Source organism: Physeter macrocephalus, chromosome 18 (genome assembly GCF_002837175.3).
Source record: "Physeter macrocephalus isolate SW-GA chromosome 18, ASM283717v5, whole genome shotgun sequence".
Lineage (NCBI taxonomy): Eukaryota > Metazoa > Chordata > Mammalia > Artiodactyla > Physeteridae > Physeter > Physeter macrocephalus.
The window spans coordinates 42,725,134-42,739,901 of NC_041231.1; the positions used below are offsets into that span (position 1 = coordinate 42,725,134).

Here is a 14,768-nt window from a genome sequence, read left to right on the forward strand (position 1 = left end):
GCCAGATTTCTTTGTGAAATAAAAAAGATAGAGTCTTTTCTTCCTGACTCTGGGAGTGTAAATTTGCACTCACTTTGGAGAACTGTCTGGCATGATTTTCTAAAGCGGGACCTTCACCTAGACCCAGACCCAGCAGCTTCACCCTTAGGCATTTGCCTGCTCATAGGGCACAGGGAGACTGTGGCAAGAGTGATATCACCTCAGCTTTGTCCACAGTCTCTAACCTAGGCACAGTGCAAAGGCCATAAGCAAGAAGGCGAATGGGTGAACTAGGGTCTAGACACACAGGGAACTCACAGCAAGCACAACAAATGACGAGTGACACCCCCCGCTTCTCCACCTTTCAACTCTGCCAGCCAAATTGCTAGCCTCTGCGTCTTAGCTTCAAAAGCACTTTCTCCCAGAAGACTTCCCTTTGAACTCCTAGCTTGGATGAGGACCCCTAAACTTTCCTCTCTTACTACTGGATGGGAGTTCACCTGTTTCTGCAGATCCCAGCATGGACCTGGCACAGGGGAGAATGCTTCAGGCTGAGAGTGCCCAGCTGCTCTCCAGCAGGTGTGGAGGAGCCTTGGGCTTCTTGGGGAGGAAGTGACGCTCTTGGTTATGGGAGTTGGACCCCTCTGGTGCTGCCTTGAGACAAGGACGGTTAGTGAGGGGAAGTGTAGCATCAAGTTAAGGGTGCAGTGGCTGGCTAATAGCTTTCTTATAGATCAGTAATGAACAATTCAAATTATTTTTTATTTTTTAAAAAATATTTATTTGGCTGCATCAGGTCTTAGTTGCAGCACGTGGGATCTTCGTTGTGGCATGCGAACTCTTAGTTGCGGCATGTGAGATGTAGTTCCCTGACCAGGGATTGAACCTGGGCCCCCTGCATTGGAAACATGGAGTCTTAGCCACTGGACCACCAGGGAAGTCCCAACAATTAAAATTAAAAACCCAATACCATTTACTTCAGCACCAAAAAAGAAGAAGAAAAAAGAAAACAAATATTTATGTATAAATCTAACAAAATATGTACAAGATCTCTGTGAGGGAAAACTACCAAACTCTGGGTCTATACATACAATGGAATATTTCTCAGCCTTTTAAAAAATTCTGAAACATGCTATAACATAGATGAACCTTGAAGACATTAAGCTAAGTGAAATAATCCAGGCACAGAGGACAAATACTGTATAATTCCATTTATATGAGATACCTAGAGTAGACAAATTCATAGACAGAAAGTAGAATGGTTGTTGCCATGGGTGGGGAAGGAGGGAATGGGAAGTTATTGTTTAATGGGTTGAGAGTTTCAGTTTAGGAGGATGAAGTTCTGGAGATGAATGGTGGTGATGGTGGCACAACAATGTGAATGTCTTTAATGCTACTGAACCATACATTTAAAGATGTTAAAATGGTAAATTTCATTTTATGCATATTTTATCACAATAAAAAAAAGGACCGAAATTCTGATACATGCTACAGCCTAGATGAATGTTGAAAAGGTATGCTAAGTGAAATAAACGAGACACAAAAGGGCAAATACTTTATGATTCCACCTATATTAGGTACCTAGAATAGGCAAAGTCATAGAGACAAAATAGAATAGAAGCCCCAGGGAAACAGGGGATCTAAGATTGTTGAAGAGTTACTGTTCAGTGGATACAGTATTTCTCTTTGGGATAAAGAAAAAGTTCTGGAAATAGTGGTGATGGTTACACGATATTGTGAATGTACTTAATGCCACCGAATTGTACATTTAAAAATGGTTGAAACCACAATTTAAAAAAATCTATCTATTTCTATTTTAATAAGAGTTTAAAAAAATCAGGAATGGATGTTGAATTTCATCAAATGCCTTTTGGTATCTATTTGAAGATACAACTTACTTCAGAATCTGGCCCTGGTTTCTGTACCTAGTATGTATAACACAGCCAATAAATGTTCACTGAGTGAAAAAAAAACAACAATACAATTACCTACTACTTTATACCCTCTAGGATGGATATAATTTGAAAAAAAAAAAAAGGAAAACCAGTTTGGCCATGATGTGGAGATCACTTCTGTACATTGCTTGTGGAAAATAGCTTGTTGTTCTGTCAAAAAATTAAACATAGAATTACCATGTGACCCAGCAATTCTACTCCTAGACATATACCCAAAAGAATTGAAAACAAGTACTCAAATACTTGTTCAAGGACAATCATAGTAGCACGATTCATAATATCCAAAAGGTATAAACAACCCAAATGTCAACAGGTGACTGGATAACAAATTGTGATATATGCCTCTGATGGAATATTATTCAGCCATAAAAAGGAATGATGTACTGATACATGCTACAATTTGGATTAACCTCAAAAAGATTATGTTAAGTGAAGGAAAACAGATACCAAAGGTCACATTTTGTATGATTCCTTTTATATAAAACATCCAGAATGGGCAAATGCCTAGCGACAGAAAGCATATAAGTATTTGCCAGGGTGTGAGATGTGGGATGTGGGATGGGTAGCAATTATTTAACATGGTTGTGGTGTTTTTCAGTGGGTGATGAAGTCTTGAAACTAGAGAAGGATGGTGGTTGCACAACATTGTCAATACACTAAATGCCACTACATTGTATACTTTAAAATGGTTATTTTAATGTTGTATGGAAGGGGACATCTGTGGGTGAAGGGTACACAGGACCTCTCTTTTCTATTTTTGCAGCTTCCTCTGAGTCTATAATTATTTCAAAATAAAAGTTTAAATGACAAATAAGGACTCGTGATCATGGCTGCCCCATGCCTCCCACTCTCAGGGCTGGCACTCAGAGACTGAGAACACTCTTTGAGTCCTGGCACTCATCGGTGAGAGATCCTGACTGGCCACCTAGGGCTGCCGACTGTCCTGACCAGGCAGCTGTGGGCAGAGGGGAATCCCTGATCCCTGAGGAGAATGGCTCAGGGGCACGCAGGCACTCTCAAAGATGCTAGGCTCCACCCCAAGTCTGTAGTTTAAGCCCTGGGTGTGGGACAGCGTAATCCATAAGCTCTCACTGTCTCTGGGATGGGACTGGCTCTGCCCTCTAGGGTCTCTAAGTCTCTGTGTGTGGTTAGGAGACCAGGCGAGTCCTCAGGACAAGGGAGTTCCCACCAGTACTCTGAGGACAGGAAGCCCATCCAGGCAGGGGCCCCTAAGGGGGATAGGGGCCTGAGGTTCAGGACATCTAGGGAGCTACAGGAGACGGCATGGAGCCCTCCTATGGCCCTGCCCCCTTCCTCAAGAGAAATACCTGCTCTCCCAGAGGGGGAACAGATCCAGGAATTCTGTCGTACCTTGCCAGTGCCCTAGGACTGCCAGAACTCTTCTTTGCCAGGCTAGGCTGTGCCGGACAGGCTGGAGGCAGGACCAGGAGCCTGCTCAGTCTAGTTTCACTTTCACTTTTGCTTTCTCCGAAATGACAGGAACCAGGAAGAAAGCTGTGACCAGCAGTGTGCTTCACTCCTTAGCCTTAGTGCCTGTTTGCACTGGCTCCTGCTGGCACTGCCTGCCACACAGAGACCCTATCTGTAAGCGCTGCAGCCTGTTTTCCGGCCCCAGGCCTCAGGATGGATGTCTTGGAGACCTCCAAGTCGCTGGATGAAGAGCTGTACTCGCGGCAGCTGTGAGGCCCGAGGTGGGGAGGAGAGCGGGGTAGCCTTCTGACTTCTGATCTCCAATCGCCTGCCCTCTTACTTCCCACCCACAGGTATGTGCTGGGCTTGCCAGCCATGCAGAGGATTCAGGGAGCCAAGGTGCTACTGTCAGGCCTGCAGGGCCTGGGGGCTGAGGTGGCCAAAAATCTGGTCCTGATGGGCGTGGGCAGCCTCACTCTTCATGATCCCCACCCTACCTGCTGGTCTGACCTGTCTGCCCAGGTGAGGGTCCTGGGGGGCTTTGGGTTTCCAGACCATAGCCCTTGGGGATAGGGCTCAAGAGAAAACTTGCTAAAGCCAGACTGGGTCTCTCTTTAGTTTTTCCTCTCAGAGCAGGACTTGGGAAGGAGCAGGGCTGAGGCATCTCAAGAACTTCTGGCTAAGCTCAATGGAGCTGTTCAGGTGTGCATCCACACAGGTGACATCACCGAGGACCTGCTGCTGGACTTCCAGGTGCCCTCCCAGCCCTACTCTCCAGGCCAGCCCAGTGTCCCCCTCTAGCCTTTAGCAGCAGGGTGGGCTTGAAGTGGTTCTGGCCCTGCTGATCATGAGGTCCACCCAGGTGGTGGTGCTGACTAACTCGGAACTACAGGAGCAGCTGAAGGTGGGCAACATCTGCCATAAACACGGAGTCTGCTTTCTGGTGGCTGACACCCGAGGCCTCGTGGGGTGAGATGGCTTACCTAGCCTGCCACATCACAGGCAGCAACTGGTCCCAGTGCTGTCCCCAGCTCCAGGCTTGCTCCAGAGCCCCTCCACCCAACCCCAGGCCTGTCCCAGCATCCCCTCTTGATTATACAGTCCCCAGTCCCATTTGTCTGCTTCCTCTACCCCAGCCTCCAGACTTGATCCAGTAAATCCTTCAAGCCTCTCCCAGCATTCTTTTCCCGATTCTCTGGGCTTGCCCTAGTGTACATCACCCTTCACCGCAACTGTGGCAGTTAACCACTCAGGCATCTCAGTGACCCCTCCTACCCCACCACAGGCAGTTGTTCTGTGACTTTGGCGAGGACTTCACTGTGCAGGACCCTACAGAGGCAGAACCCCTGATGGCTGCCATCCAGCACATCTCCCAGGTGGGTGCTAATGTGGGGGGTGCTCACCTACTAAGGAGGGGCTGCCAGAGCCTGTGGAAAGCAGGGACAGGCAGCCCTGAGCAAGCCACCTCTTATCCAGGGCTCCCCTGGCATTCTCACTCTGAGAGAAGAGACTGATGCCCACCGCTTCAACAATGGGGATTTGGTGACTTTCTCAGGCATTGAGGGCATGGTGGAGCTCAACGGCTGTGCTCCTCGGCCTCTCCACGTGCAGAGTTAAGTCAACCCCACTCCAACTCCAGGCTCAGTGCCCAGGTCCCCACTGGGGGTGGACACAACCTGGTCCTTGGAGATAAGTTCTCCCTCCCCCTTCCTCAGGGTGGAGCAACATCAAGAATGTAGATGCAAGACAGGATGCGGTGTGGGGAACTACTCAGGTTCAGAGGGCATACTGACCAGGCTCGATCTCCCCCAGGGGATGGGACCTTGGAGATTGGGGACACAACAACGTTCTCTCGTTACTTGCGTGGTGGGGCTGTCACCGAGGTCAAGAGACCCAAGACTGTGAGCCACGTGAGTTCAAGTGCATCTGAGGTTGGGGAGCTTGGGCGCCTTGAGGGACCTGCAGTGTTCTGGACATGACCCTGAACCGAGTGCCCCCTGCAGGAGCCCCTGGACACAGCCCTGCTTCAGCCCCGTGTTGTGGCCCAGAGTCCCCAGGAAGTTCACCGTGCCCACTGCCTGCATCAGGCCTTCCATGCACTGCACAAGTTTCAGCAGCTCCATGGCCGCCCTCCTAAGCCCTGGGATCCTGTGAGTGGCCCTGATGCCCCTCCCTCCAGCCTCTGTCTTAACGGGGCCTCACCAGGAGGCAACAATGACTGTCTTACAGATCCAAGACTGAATCCAGAAGCAGTTTCCCACTCATATAAAGGAGATGATAAACACTATCTATAGACCAGAGGCTGGGTCCATGAAAGGGCCAAGCACAAAGTCTGGGGACCCATGCTACTCCTAACCCCTAAGATCTGGCCTGGAAGGTGCCCCCAGGTTGGGGAAGCCTCCAGGGCCATTGTCTGGCACCGGGCATCCGCTAGTGGGGCCCTGCCACTCAGGCTTCTGCTTCCTCTTCTGTGGAACAGGGTGGATGGCTGCCTGAAGGATTCAAATGGGGAGTGGAGCTCAAGCTGGGGCTTCTTTACCCACGGAGTTCTACCTGATAGGTTGATGCGGAGATGGTGGTGGACCTAGCCCAGGCCCTGGAATCACTGAAGGGGACAGAAGGAGAGCCTTTGGAAGAGCAGCTGGATAAGGCTCTGGTGCGGACAGTTGCCCTGAGCAGTGCTGGTGGCTTGAGCCCCATGGCAGCCGTGCTGGGTGCAGTGGCTGCCCAGGAAGTGCTGAAGGTGGGCACAGGCAGAGGCAGGGTGGGGCTGGGAAGGGTGCAGAGGTCGGTGTGGGTGCCACAGGGTGCCCAACACCAGATAGCAGCCCTGGGGGCTTCACCAACCTGGGTGCAGCCCTCAGCCAGGATCTGAGGGGATTAGGAGGTGGGGAGAGTCCCCAAACTGAAGTGCTGACTTGTAGGCAGTCTCCAAGAAGTTTATGCCCCTGGACCAGTGGCTGTACTTTGATGCCCTTGATTGCCTCCCAGAAGATGAGGAGCCCTTTCCCAATCCTGAGGACTATGCACCGGTGAGAACCTGGGGTAGGGGTGCAAGCCTTATCCAAACTCAGGACTGGGGGGAAAGAGGAAGAACGGTCCCGAGATCCTGACCTGGAAAACTGGGTGCAGGAGGGAGAAGCAGCACAGGCCAGTGGCCATCACTGACCCTTGTCTGTGTCCCCTAGAGAGACTGCCGCTATGACGGGCAAATTGCAGTGTTTGGGGCCGGTTTTCAGGAGAAGCTGAGCCACCAGCACTACCTCCTGGTGAGCTATGTGGTGAGGTTGGGAGTATGTGGAAGGGCAAGGCCTGGCCCTCTGGCTAAGGTTGCTCCTGCTGGCAGGTGGGTGCTGGCGCTATTGGCTGTGAGCTGCTCAAAGGCTTTGCCCTAGTGGGCCTGGGTGCTGGCGGCACTGGGGGTGTGACTGTTGCTGACATGGACCACGTGGAGCGCTCCAACCTCAGCCGGCAGTTTCTCTTCAGGCCCCAGGACTTTGGTGTGAGTGCCGACCCGTCCCCATACCCGTGTCCTGGACTGTCCTCCCACAATGCGCCCCTTCCCCCACCCAACATCTTCCTGCTTTCTTCTCAGAGGCCAAAGGCGGAGGTGGCTGCAGAGGCCGCTCACCGCCTGAACTCAGACTTGCAGGTGACCCCGCTCACCTACCAGCTGGATCTTACTACAGAGCACATCTATGGGGACAACTTCTTCTCCAGTGTGGATGGCGTGGCTGCTGCCCTGGACAGTTTCCAGGCCCGTGAGTGCTCAAGCCTAGAAATCACCCCTTGTCCGAGGCTGTGCCAGCCCCACTTCTCACCCTCTGCCCCCCTCGCCAGGGCGCTATGTGGCTGCTCGCTGCACCCACTATCTGAAGCCACTACTGGAGGCGGGCACAAAGGGCACCTTGGGCAGTGCTTGTGTGTTCATGCCACACGTGACTGAGGACTACAGAGCCCCCGCCTCCGCTGCAGCTTCTGAGGATGCCTCCTACCCTGTCTGCACCGTGCGGCACTTCCCCAGCACAACCGAGCACACCTTGCAGGTGAGAAGAACCCCAGAGACTCCTACCCACCTGGCTTAGTCCTCAGCTGCAGACCTCTTTGCCAACCGGCACCTCATCGTTCCTCCCTCCCCTCACAGTGGGCCCGGGATGAGTTTGAAGGACTTTTCCATCTCTCTGCCAAGACCATCAACTGCCACCAACAGTAAGACCACCAACAAGGGTGAATGGGAGTCCAGGCTCCCTAACACCAAGAGGCTTAGGGCTTAACCTCAAACTTTCTCCTCTGTCCGCAGGGCACTCACGTCTCTGGCACACTTGGATGAGTCACAGGTGCTGACTCTGCAGCAGGTGGTGTTGGGTGTCCTGAGAGAGCGTCCACAGACCTGGCGAGACTGCGTGCTTTGGGCCCTTGGCCAGTGGCAACTCTGCTTCCATTATGGCATCACACACCTGCTGAGCCGCTTCCCACCCGACAAAGTGGGTGGCTAGGGGTCAGGAGGCTGAGGGCTCAGGGTGACCCAACTGAGCCCAGCAGCCTCCCTTTCCCTAGGTGCTAGAGAATGGAACTCTTTTCTGGTCGGGTCCCAAACAGTGTCCCCGGCCCTTGGAGTTTGACGCCAACCAAGTGAGTGGAGTCCCTTACCGGCCCTGAGATGGGAATATGGCCCCTCAGAGCGGAGGTGGGCACCTCTATATTTTGTAGAGATGCACAGATGCCGAGAGGGAGAGAGCCATGTTTGTGCACATGTGGGTGTCCACATGGGAGGCAGAGGCAGGCACTCAAACAGATCCACAAATGGGCAGTGACCCCCACCCCATGCACCCACACAAGCTCGCTCAAGCCCATGCAGCCACCCCTGCTCTTGGTCTCACTGCAGGACACGCATCTCCTCTACGTGCTGGCGGCTGCCAACCTGTATGCCCGGATGCATGGGCTGCCTGGCTCACGGGACCGGACAGCGCTCAGGCGACTGCTGAAGTTGCTGCCATTGCCTGAGCCCCAGGACTTAGCCCCCATTTTTGCTAGTGACCTGGAGCTGGCTTCGGCTTATGCTGAGTTTGGTGAGGTCCCTGACCCCGGCCCCCCGTGCTGCCACCCAAAGGCCTGACCCTCCTCAGCCTGTGCTGCAGAAAGAAGATGGTGTCTGGGGGCCCTGAAGCCAACTCAATACCTCTCAGGCCCTCTGACCTTGCTTCTCTGTAGCCTTGGGTTCATCCTCTGGCCCCTCAGTAGGTCCTCTCCTTGCTGCCTACCCCACCCCTACCCCACTCCCCCACCCCCATTCCTTTGGCAGACTCTCAGCCAAAAAAAAACAAAAACAAAAACAAACAAACACAAACCACTGGGCCCTAGGGAGCAACTAGCTGTGGGCCCCAGATGAGAACAGTCACATAGGTGTGCATGGGCACACACACACACACAGAGGTGAGGGCTGGGGCTGCTGGAGAGGAGATTGCACCATCCATCAAGGGGTCTCCCTGAAAGTGGTAAGTGATAGGCTTGGCAGGGACCAAGGATAGGCAGCAGGCTCCAGAAGAGTGCAGGACATGGGGGCTAAGGACTGCCCCAACACCCCCTTCCCCTGACAGGCCCTGAGCAGTCGAAGAAACTGAATGAAGCCCTGGAAATCTGGACTGTGGGCCCTCCCCTGGAACCCTTGACATTTGAGAAGGTGGGAGCCCAAGTGGGGGTAAACGGCCGGGCTAGGGAGGTTGTTGGGGAAGGTCAAGAGCTAAGAAGGTAGCTTTGAAGCCCCTTGGTCTGAGTTTTCCTCCCAGAAGGACCCCAGAAGCAGCTCACCTTCCCTGAGCTCAGCCTCCTTATCTGTTAAGTGGGGAGATATGAGTGTCCACCCCACCGAATTGTGTGAAGAGTTGTGCAGTGGCACAGGGTCGGCCGAGGTGAGGGCCACTGGGACAATGTTAGTACTACTGTGCCTTGGGCCTCACAGGACGATGATTTCCATGTGGATTTTGTGGCGGCAGCGGCGAGCCTGCGAGCTCAGAACTATGGAATCCCACCAGCCGACCGCACCAAGGTACCCTGCCCCTTGGGGCTCAGGCCTGGAGGTGGGGGTCAAACCCTAGCCTTATGCCTTGGGCCCAGACCAAATCTCCTGTCCTTGGCAGACCAAGCGAATTGTGGGCCGGATTACCCCAGCCATTGCCACTACCACGGCAGCTGTGGCTGGCCTAGTGGGCCTGGAGCTGTATAAGGTGGTGGGCAGCCCACGGCCCCGCAGTGCCTTTCGCCACAGCTACCTGAACCTGTCTGAAAACTACTTTAGCCGCTGGGTACCTCAAGCCCCAGCCATCCAGGAGGTGAGCCCTTGACACCCCACCCATACCAGACCTGAGTTTTCCCTGCACCTACCCAAACAGGCCCTACTTTAGCTTCAGGCTCTCATCAGGACCCAGACTCTGGGGGAGTCATCAAGACTCCCTCCAGTCGCCTCCCTGCTGCAAAGCCAGGCTGGGACCTGTCAGACACAGGAAGCATCCGTCAGCCACCCCCACCCCCCAACAGTCCGGGTCTGGGGGAGCTGCAGCTTTAACTCATTAGTGGAGCCAGACATCCCCCGCAGTTCCCTCCTTCCCAGGAGTGCCCCTGAGGGGGAGGGGGGACTAGGGCCCTAGCCCCAAACAGAGCCTAATATCGGCCTGCAAAGCATGGGGATCCTGGCCCGCCCCCTCGACCTGAGTTAAAGGGCACTGAGCTCACCACCACGGGTGTGGGGTGTGCAGCCCTGTGGGGATGCGTGCATTCATATCACAGGTGTGAGTGCACACAGGTCTGGGCATCCCTGGCCCTGTGGCGTGTGGACATGGAGGGAGGATGCTTGCACATCTGTGTGCCAGATGCGAATGCAGGCCTCTTTCACAATGTGGGCTTGCGTGTGTGTGCATGTGAGTACATATGTGGGCTTGTGTACATGTGTGTTCCTTCAAGTGTAGGGCTATGAATGCCCCTGGCTATGTGCCCAGGCTTTGCAATAGTTGGCATTTCCTTAGGGCAGAGGAGAGGGTACAGAGAGAATTCTCTCACCAGGGGAGAGGGGAGAGGTTATGGGCCAGCACTGGGCTTTTGCTGAGCAGCCCTGGGGTCCCTCAGGGCCCAGCACACAGAGCCCCTTTGTGAGGGGCCCCTCCTCTAGCTAGAACACAAGCTGCCTTTGTCCGTGGAGGAGGGGGAGGGGAAGGGTCCCCCATCTCACCTCTGGCCTCGTCTCAGCTTGACCCCACTGTGTTTTCTGGGGAGCTGGCAGAACTCCTCCTGTCTTGATCCCTGGCTGCCTGCCACCCTTATGCCCTCAGCTCTGGGTACCAGAACCCCAAGACTCCAAAAATAAGGAAGGAACAAAGGGACAGGAAGAGGAGTCCTCTGTGGACTGTGTTCCTGCTAGAGTCACTGTGCCCCTTGCCATGTGCCCATGAGTAGTCCAAGGCCCTGGTGGTAAAGGATTAGGGGACAGGATTTACCCCACCCCCAGCATCCAGCCTCACATTTGAGGAACAAGCAGCTTTATCAGAGACTGCAGCGGCCCTGCTCCCGCTTCCTCAGGAAGCATTGCTCCCCCCAACACACACACACACACACACACACACACACACACACACACACACACACACACACACACGCAACCAGCCCGTGTGATGGATCGCCTGTTTCCCTGTGTGGGGGCCCCGTAGCCCCATTTCCTGTGCTGGCCCCAGCATGGGCGGGGAGGGTGTTGAGATTCTGGGCCCAGATCCCACCTTCCACCCCCACCCCCTGGCTTCTGCTTCCTGCCTCTAGTCCAGCTCCTCCCCTAGGAAAGGGGCCATAAGCTATTGGTAACTGGGGTAGGGGGAGGGTGTGTGTGTAAGAAGCTTCTCACTCCTCCCCACTACCACCCCCCAGTTCCATCACTGGAAGTGGACCTGTTGGGACCGCCTGGAAGTGCCTGCTGGGCAGCCCGAGAGGACCCTGGAGTCACTGCTGGCCCATGTCCAGGTGTGCCCCATTCCTGCCCTTCCCCCAGGCCTGGCCCAGCCTGGCCCAGCTGGCACCTAACCTGTCTCTCTCTAGAAACTAAATGGGCTGAGGGTGAGGATGCTGCTGCACGGGAAGGCCCTGCTCTACTCGGCAGGATGGTCTCCTGAAAAGCAGGACCAGCACCTGTCCCGCAGGTGAGCCCACACCTGGCTTTAACCTCATTCTGTCCCTGGAGGTTGGAGGTGGGGGACAAGCAGCCTTTCCTCTTCCCAATCCCATTTGGGCCCCTCACACCTTCCTGAAGTTTTCTTTTGCCAAATGGAGCCAGCAAATGGGCTGGGGGTGGGGTGAGGGCCAAGAGCCTGAGGAGGGGCCTCTAGGAGCTGCCTGCTTGGCCAGCCCCACCAGCTCACGCCCTGCTCAGCTCCCCTTTCACGGCCCACTCCCAGAGGACTCACAGCTTCCTGCCTCCTGCCCACCCCGCCAGCCGCTCCTAAAATAGTTTCAGATGTTTCCTGTCTTGGGCTGCTCCTGCTCCTGGCTTGGGCTCCTTATGGCCCGCCAACACCCTATAGTCCATGCCAGGACACTCTCTGCCCGCCACTGCTCACCTACCCAATCTCCCCACCCCTCTCCCCCCCATGCCACCAGGGTGACGGATCTGGTGCTGGAGGTGACACACCAGGTGCCTGAGCCTGGGCAGCGGGTGCTGGTATTGGAGCTCAGCTATGAGGGTGAGGAGGAGGACGTTACCTTCCCACCCTTGCACTACAAGCTGTGACAAGGCAGCAGCCCCACCACCCAGCTCTGTTGAGCCATGCATCCCAAGCCCACGGTAGGCGCTTAATAAATGCTTGTTGAAGGAAGGTGTAAGTGGACAGGCTGGATGATGGAACACGGGGCAGACACATGGGGTGTGACATGGACATGACAGGGAACCCTGGAGGGAGGGAAAAGGGTCTTTAGATTCGCCTGCCTGAGTTGTGCCTTGCAGGACTGAGGCTGCCTCCTGGAGCCTCAGAGGTATGGAACCAGGACAGTGCAGAAAAAGACCTTTATTGTCCCAGGCTGGAGGGCAGGGTCAGAGGTAGCTGACAACATCATTGCAGATGATGGGCTGGCGACTGCGGCAACTCATGAGGGCTGCAAAGCGTGAGACGTCTGCAGGCAGTTCGGGTTCCGGGCGAGGTGGGCATGACAGTCGCTTTCCTGCCACTGCTGCCCGGCGTGCCCTGGCCAGCTGGCGCCGCAGCTGCTCAGAGAGGCCAAGCAGGAACTGGGGGGGCCGAGCACGTGCACGGGGCCCACCCCCACTGTCCCCCTCACCTCCTGCCTCGGGCAGCTCCATCCAGTTGTGCACCAAGTCAGCAAAACAGTTGTCCCCCAGCACCAGGGGCTGGCGACTACGACCTCTGCTAAGCAGGGCTGCTGTCCAGTCCTCAGCTTCCATCCCCTGCCAGTGCTCCAGGCAGGCGTCTGGGGTGGACTTGGGCCGTGGTCGGTGGGCAGGTGGTACACTGGCCGCAGGAGCTCTGCCAGGCAGGGGGATGCCACTGGCCGAGAGGCTCTGTCTATGGGGGGGCCATGCTGAGGGTGCTGGATGCTGGAGTACAGGCAGCTCTTCCTCTCTCCATGTGCTGCCTGACACCTCTGAGAAGCCAGAGTCCCAGTCTAGGGCATGCTCCCTGGGCCCCCCCAAGGCTGCACCCCTGTCTCCTGTCACCACAGCTTCTTCCTCCTCTTCCTCCACACCACAGGCTGAGTCCTCTTCCAAGGCATCTGAGGCCCTGAGCCGATGCTTGAGCCGCACGCCTGGGCCAGGTTTGGGGGGTTGCGGAAGGGGGCCAGGCATTGGGGGTGAGTCTGTGTCCCGGCCACACAGCTGTGGAAGAAGAGAGGGCAGAAGTCGAAGGAGCAGTGCTTGTCACCCCGTCTGCCTGGTCAGGCCAATTCCAAAACAGAAGGCCCAGGAGGGCTGGATTGGCCTGCAGGCCTAGGCAGCAAAGCCTCTAGTGGGCACAGGGCCGGCATGGGGCGCTGGCAGACGAAGCTCGTGTGGCTCCCATCGGCCGACCTGGTGGCAGTCCGGCAGGCTGCAGCACGCAGCGCCGGGCAAGTCGGTACCCGCCACCAGGGCGGGAGGCAGGGTTGCGGGCCTGCATTGGGAAGTAAGTCCTGCTCAGGGAGGGGGGGGCATCCTGTGCCTCTTGAGGGATTCAGCTCCCCAAAGCCCGCAGCGTCTTTCAGAGTAGAATAGAGCACCTGCCAGGTGGGGTATAGAGGACAGAGGTACAGGCCAGCCTGGAATAGGGGGCATCCATAGCAGCGCCACACCTCTTTAGTCCCTCGCAGCCCCCTGCTGCGCCCCACAAGAAGTTTCTCCCAGCAACTTCCTCTGCCGCGCCGGCAGCACGGCCAGCTGGGCGGCTGTTACTTGATGCCCAGCACAGCTTACAACCGTCCGAAACCCGACGCGGGCCATCTGGGCCATCTGCGTCGCCCCGCCCCCATCCTGTCTTGGATGGGCACTCGGGAGAGCCCCCCACCCGAGTGCCGTTCGGGCAGGAAGGCAGCCGAGCACCCCACACACGTCCTCACAAGCCACACCCGCTCCCAAGCCTCACCAGTTCCCAGCGGAGCTGGCCCAGGAAACTGTCAAGCCGAGCACTGTGCATGCCCGTTCCGGAGCCCCCGCCAGGCCTGCCAGTTCCTCTTCGAACTCCAGCGAAAGGGGTGCGGAGAGGGCCCCACGGGCCGGCCAGCGGCGCCCTTACCCTCCGCCTGGCTCCGCGACTCCTCCCTCTCCCTAGCTCCCGCCGTCGCTGCCGCCCCAACATCTGGCAGTCCCGCCCCGCCCCTAGCACCGCAGCCAATGGGGCTGGGGCGGGGCTGATGTGGCCCCGCCCCCCGGACTCTGCCGGGTTGGTGAGCCGGACTCCCACTACCCACTCCACAGCAGCTCCTGGGGGAGGGGCAGGACTATAGCTGGAAGCTGGGCCGCGTCCGACCCCTGACTACCCTAAGTCCCGGGCCGTTAAGCTGACTCCGGGTTCGCTGCATGACCCAGGACAAGTCGCTGCCCTGCGGTAGCCTCAGCTTCCCCACTTTTCCCAGGATAGAGTTGTGGTCCCTCCCGCGCGGCTTCCCCGGCTGCGCCCTTGAGCGGGCAGGGTGCTCCCAATCGTCGGATTCGGCACTGATATGGCCCACTCGCGGTTCGACCCACTGAATCCGCTCCTGGAGCCGGCCTTGACAGTCCCTGGAAGTCATGGGAGGGGTCCGGCCCCTCAGAGGACTCCGGGAGTGCAGAACCTCTTTGCAGCACCGGGGAGGAGCCTCGGCCAAGGCCCAGTCCCCGCCCTATCTGCCCCTCGTCTCGGCCTAGCTAAGCAGGGCTGCCCTCTAGTGGGCAGCGCCTGG

The 14,768-nt window shown here is 56.3% G+C and overlaps 2 protein-coding genes across 3 annotated transcripts; one reads left to right on the forward strand and one right to left on the reverse strand.

Annotated features, from left to right (window-relative positions):
* The first annotated feature begins 3,450 nt into the window (after positions 1 to 3,450).
* Positions 3,451 to 12,182, forward strand: UBA7 (ubiquitin like modifier activating enzyme 7). Of its 2 annotated transcripts, XM_007113963.3 has the most exons (24): positions 3,451 to 3,634; positions 3,719 to 3,887; positions 3,984 to 4,118; positions 4,228 to 4,334; positions 4,651 to 4,741; positions 4,842 to 4,977; positions 5,178 to 5,275; positions 5,369 to 5,515; positions 5,926 to 6,108; positions 6,290 to 6,397; positions 6,554 to 6,634; positions 6,712 to 6,867; positions 6,961 to 7,126; positions 7,206 to 7,411; positions 7,510 to 7,574; positions 7,666 to 7,849; positions 7,923 to 7,997; positions 8,251 to 8,434; positions 8,963 to 9,045; positions 9,325 to 9,411; positions 9,503 to 9,694; positions 11,274 to 11,366; positions 11,442 to 11,542; positions 12,000 to 12,182. In XM_007113963.3, exons 1-24 carry the CDS (start codon positions 3,579 to 3,581, stop codon positions 12,127 to 12,129), a joined length of 3,033 nt encoding a protein of 1,010 aa, XP_007114025.1. In that variant the 5' UTR covers positions 3,451 to 3,578; the 3' UTR covers positions 12,130 to 12,182. The 2 variants fall into 2 exon arrangements, with proteins under 2 accessions (XP_007114025.1, XP_028335476.1); XM_028479675.1 differs by lacking the exons at positions 3,451 to 3,634; positions 3,719 to 3,887; positions 3,984 to 4,118 and having other exon boundaries at positions 4,213 to 4,269.
* A 208-nt stretch (positions 12,183 to 12,390) lies between these two features.
* INKA1 (inka box actin regulator 1) lies at positions 12,391 to 14,211 on the reverse strand. The gene is made up of 2 exons (XM_007113964.3): positions 13,973 to 14,211; positions 12,391 to 13,230 (listed from the first exon to the last, which is right to left on the reverse strand). The coding sequence occupies exons 1-2, from the start codon at positions 14,183 to 14,185 to the stop codon at positions 12,430 to 12,432; spliced, it is 1,014 nt and encodes a 337-aa protein (XP_007114026.2). The 5' UTR covers positions 14,186 to 14,211; the 3' UTR covers positions 12,391 to 12,429.
* Between the last annotated feature and the right edge of the window lie 557 nt (positions 14,212 to 14,768).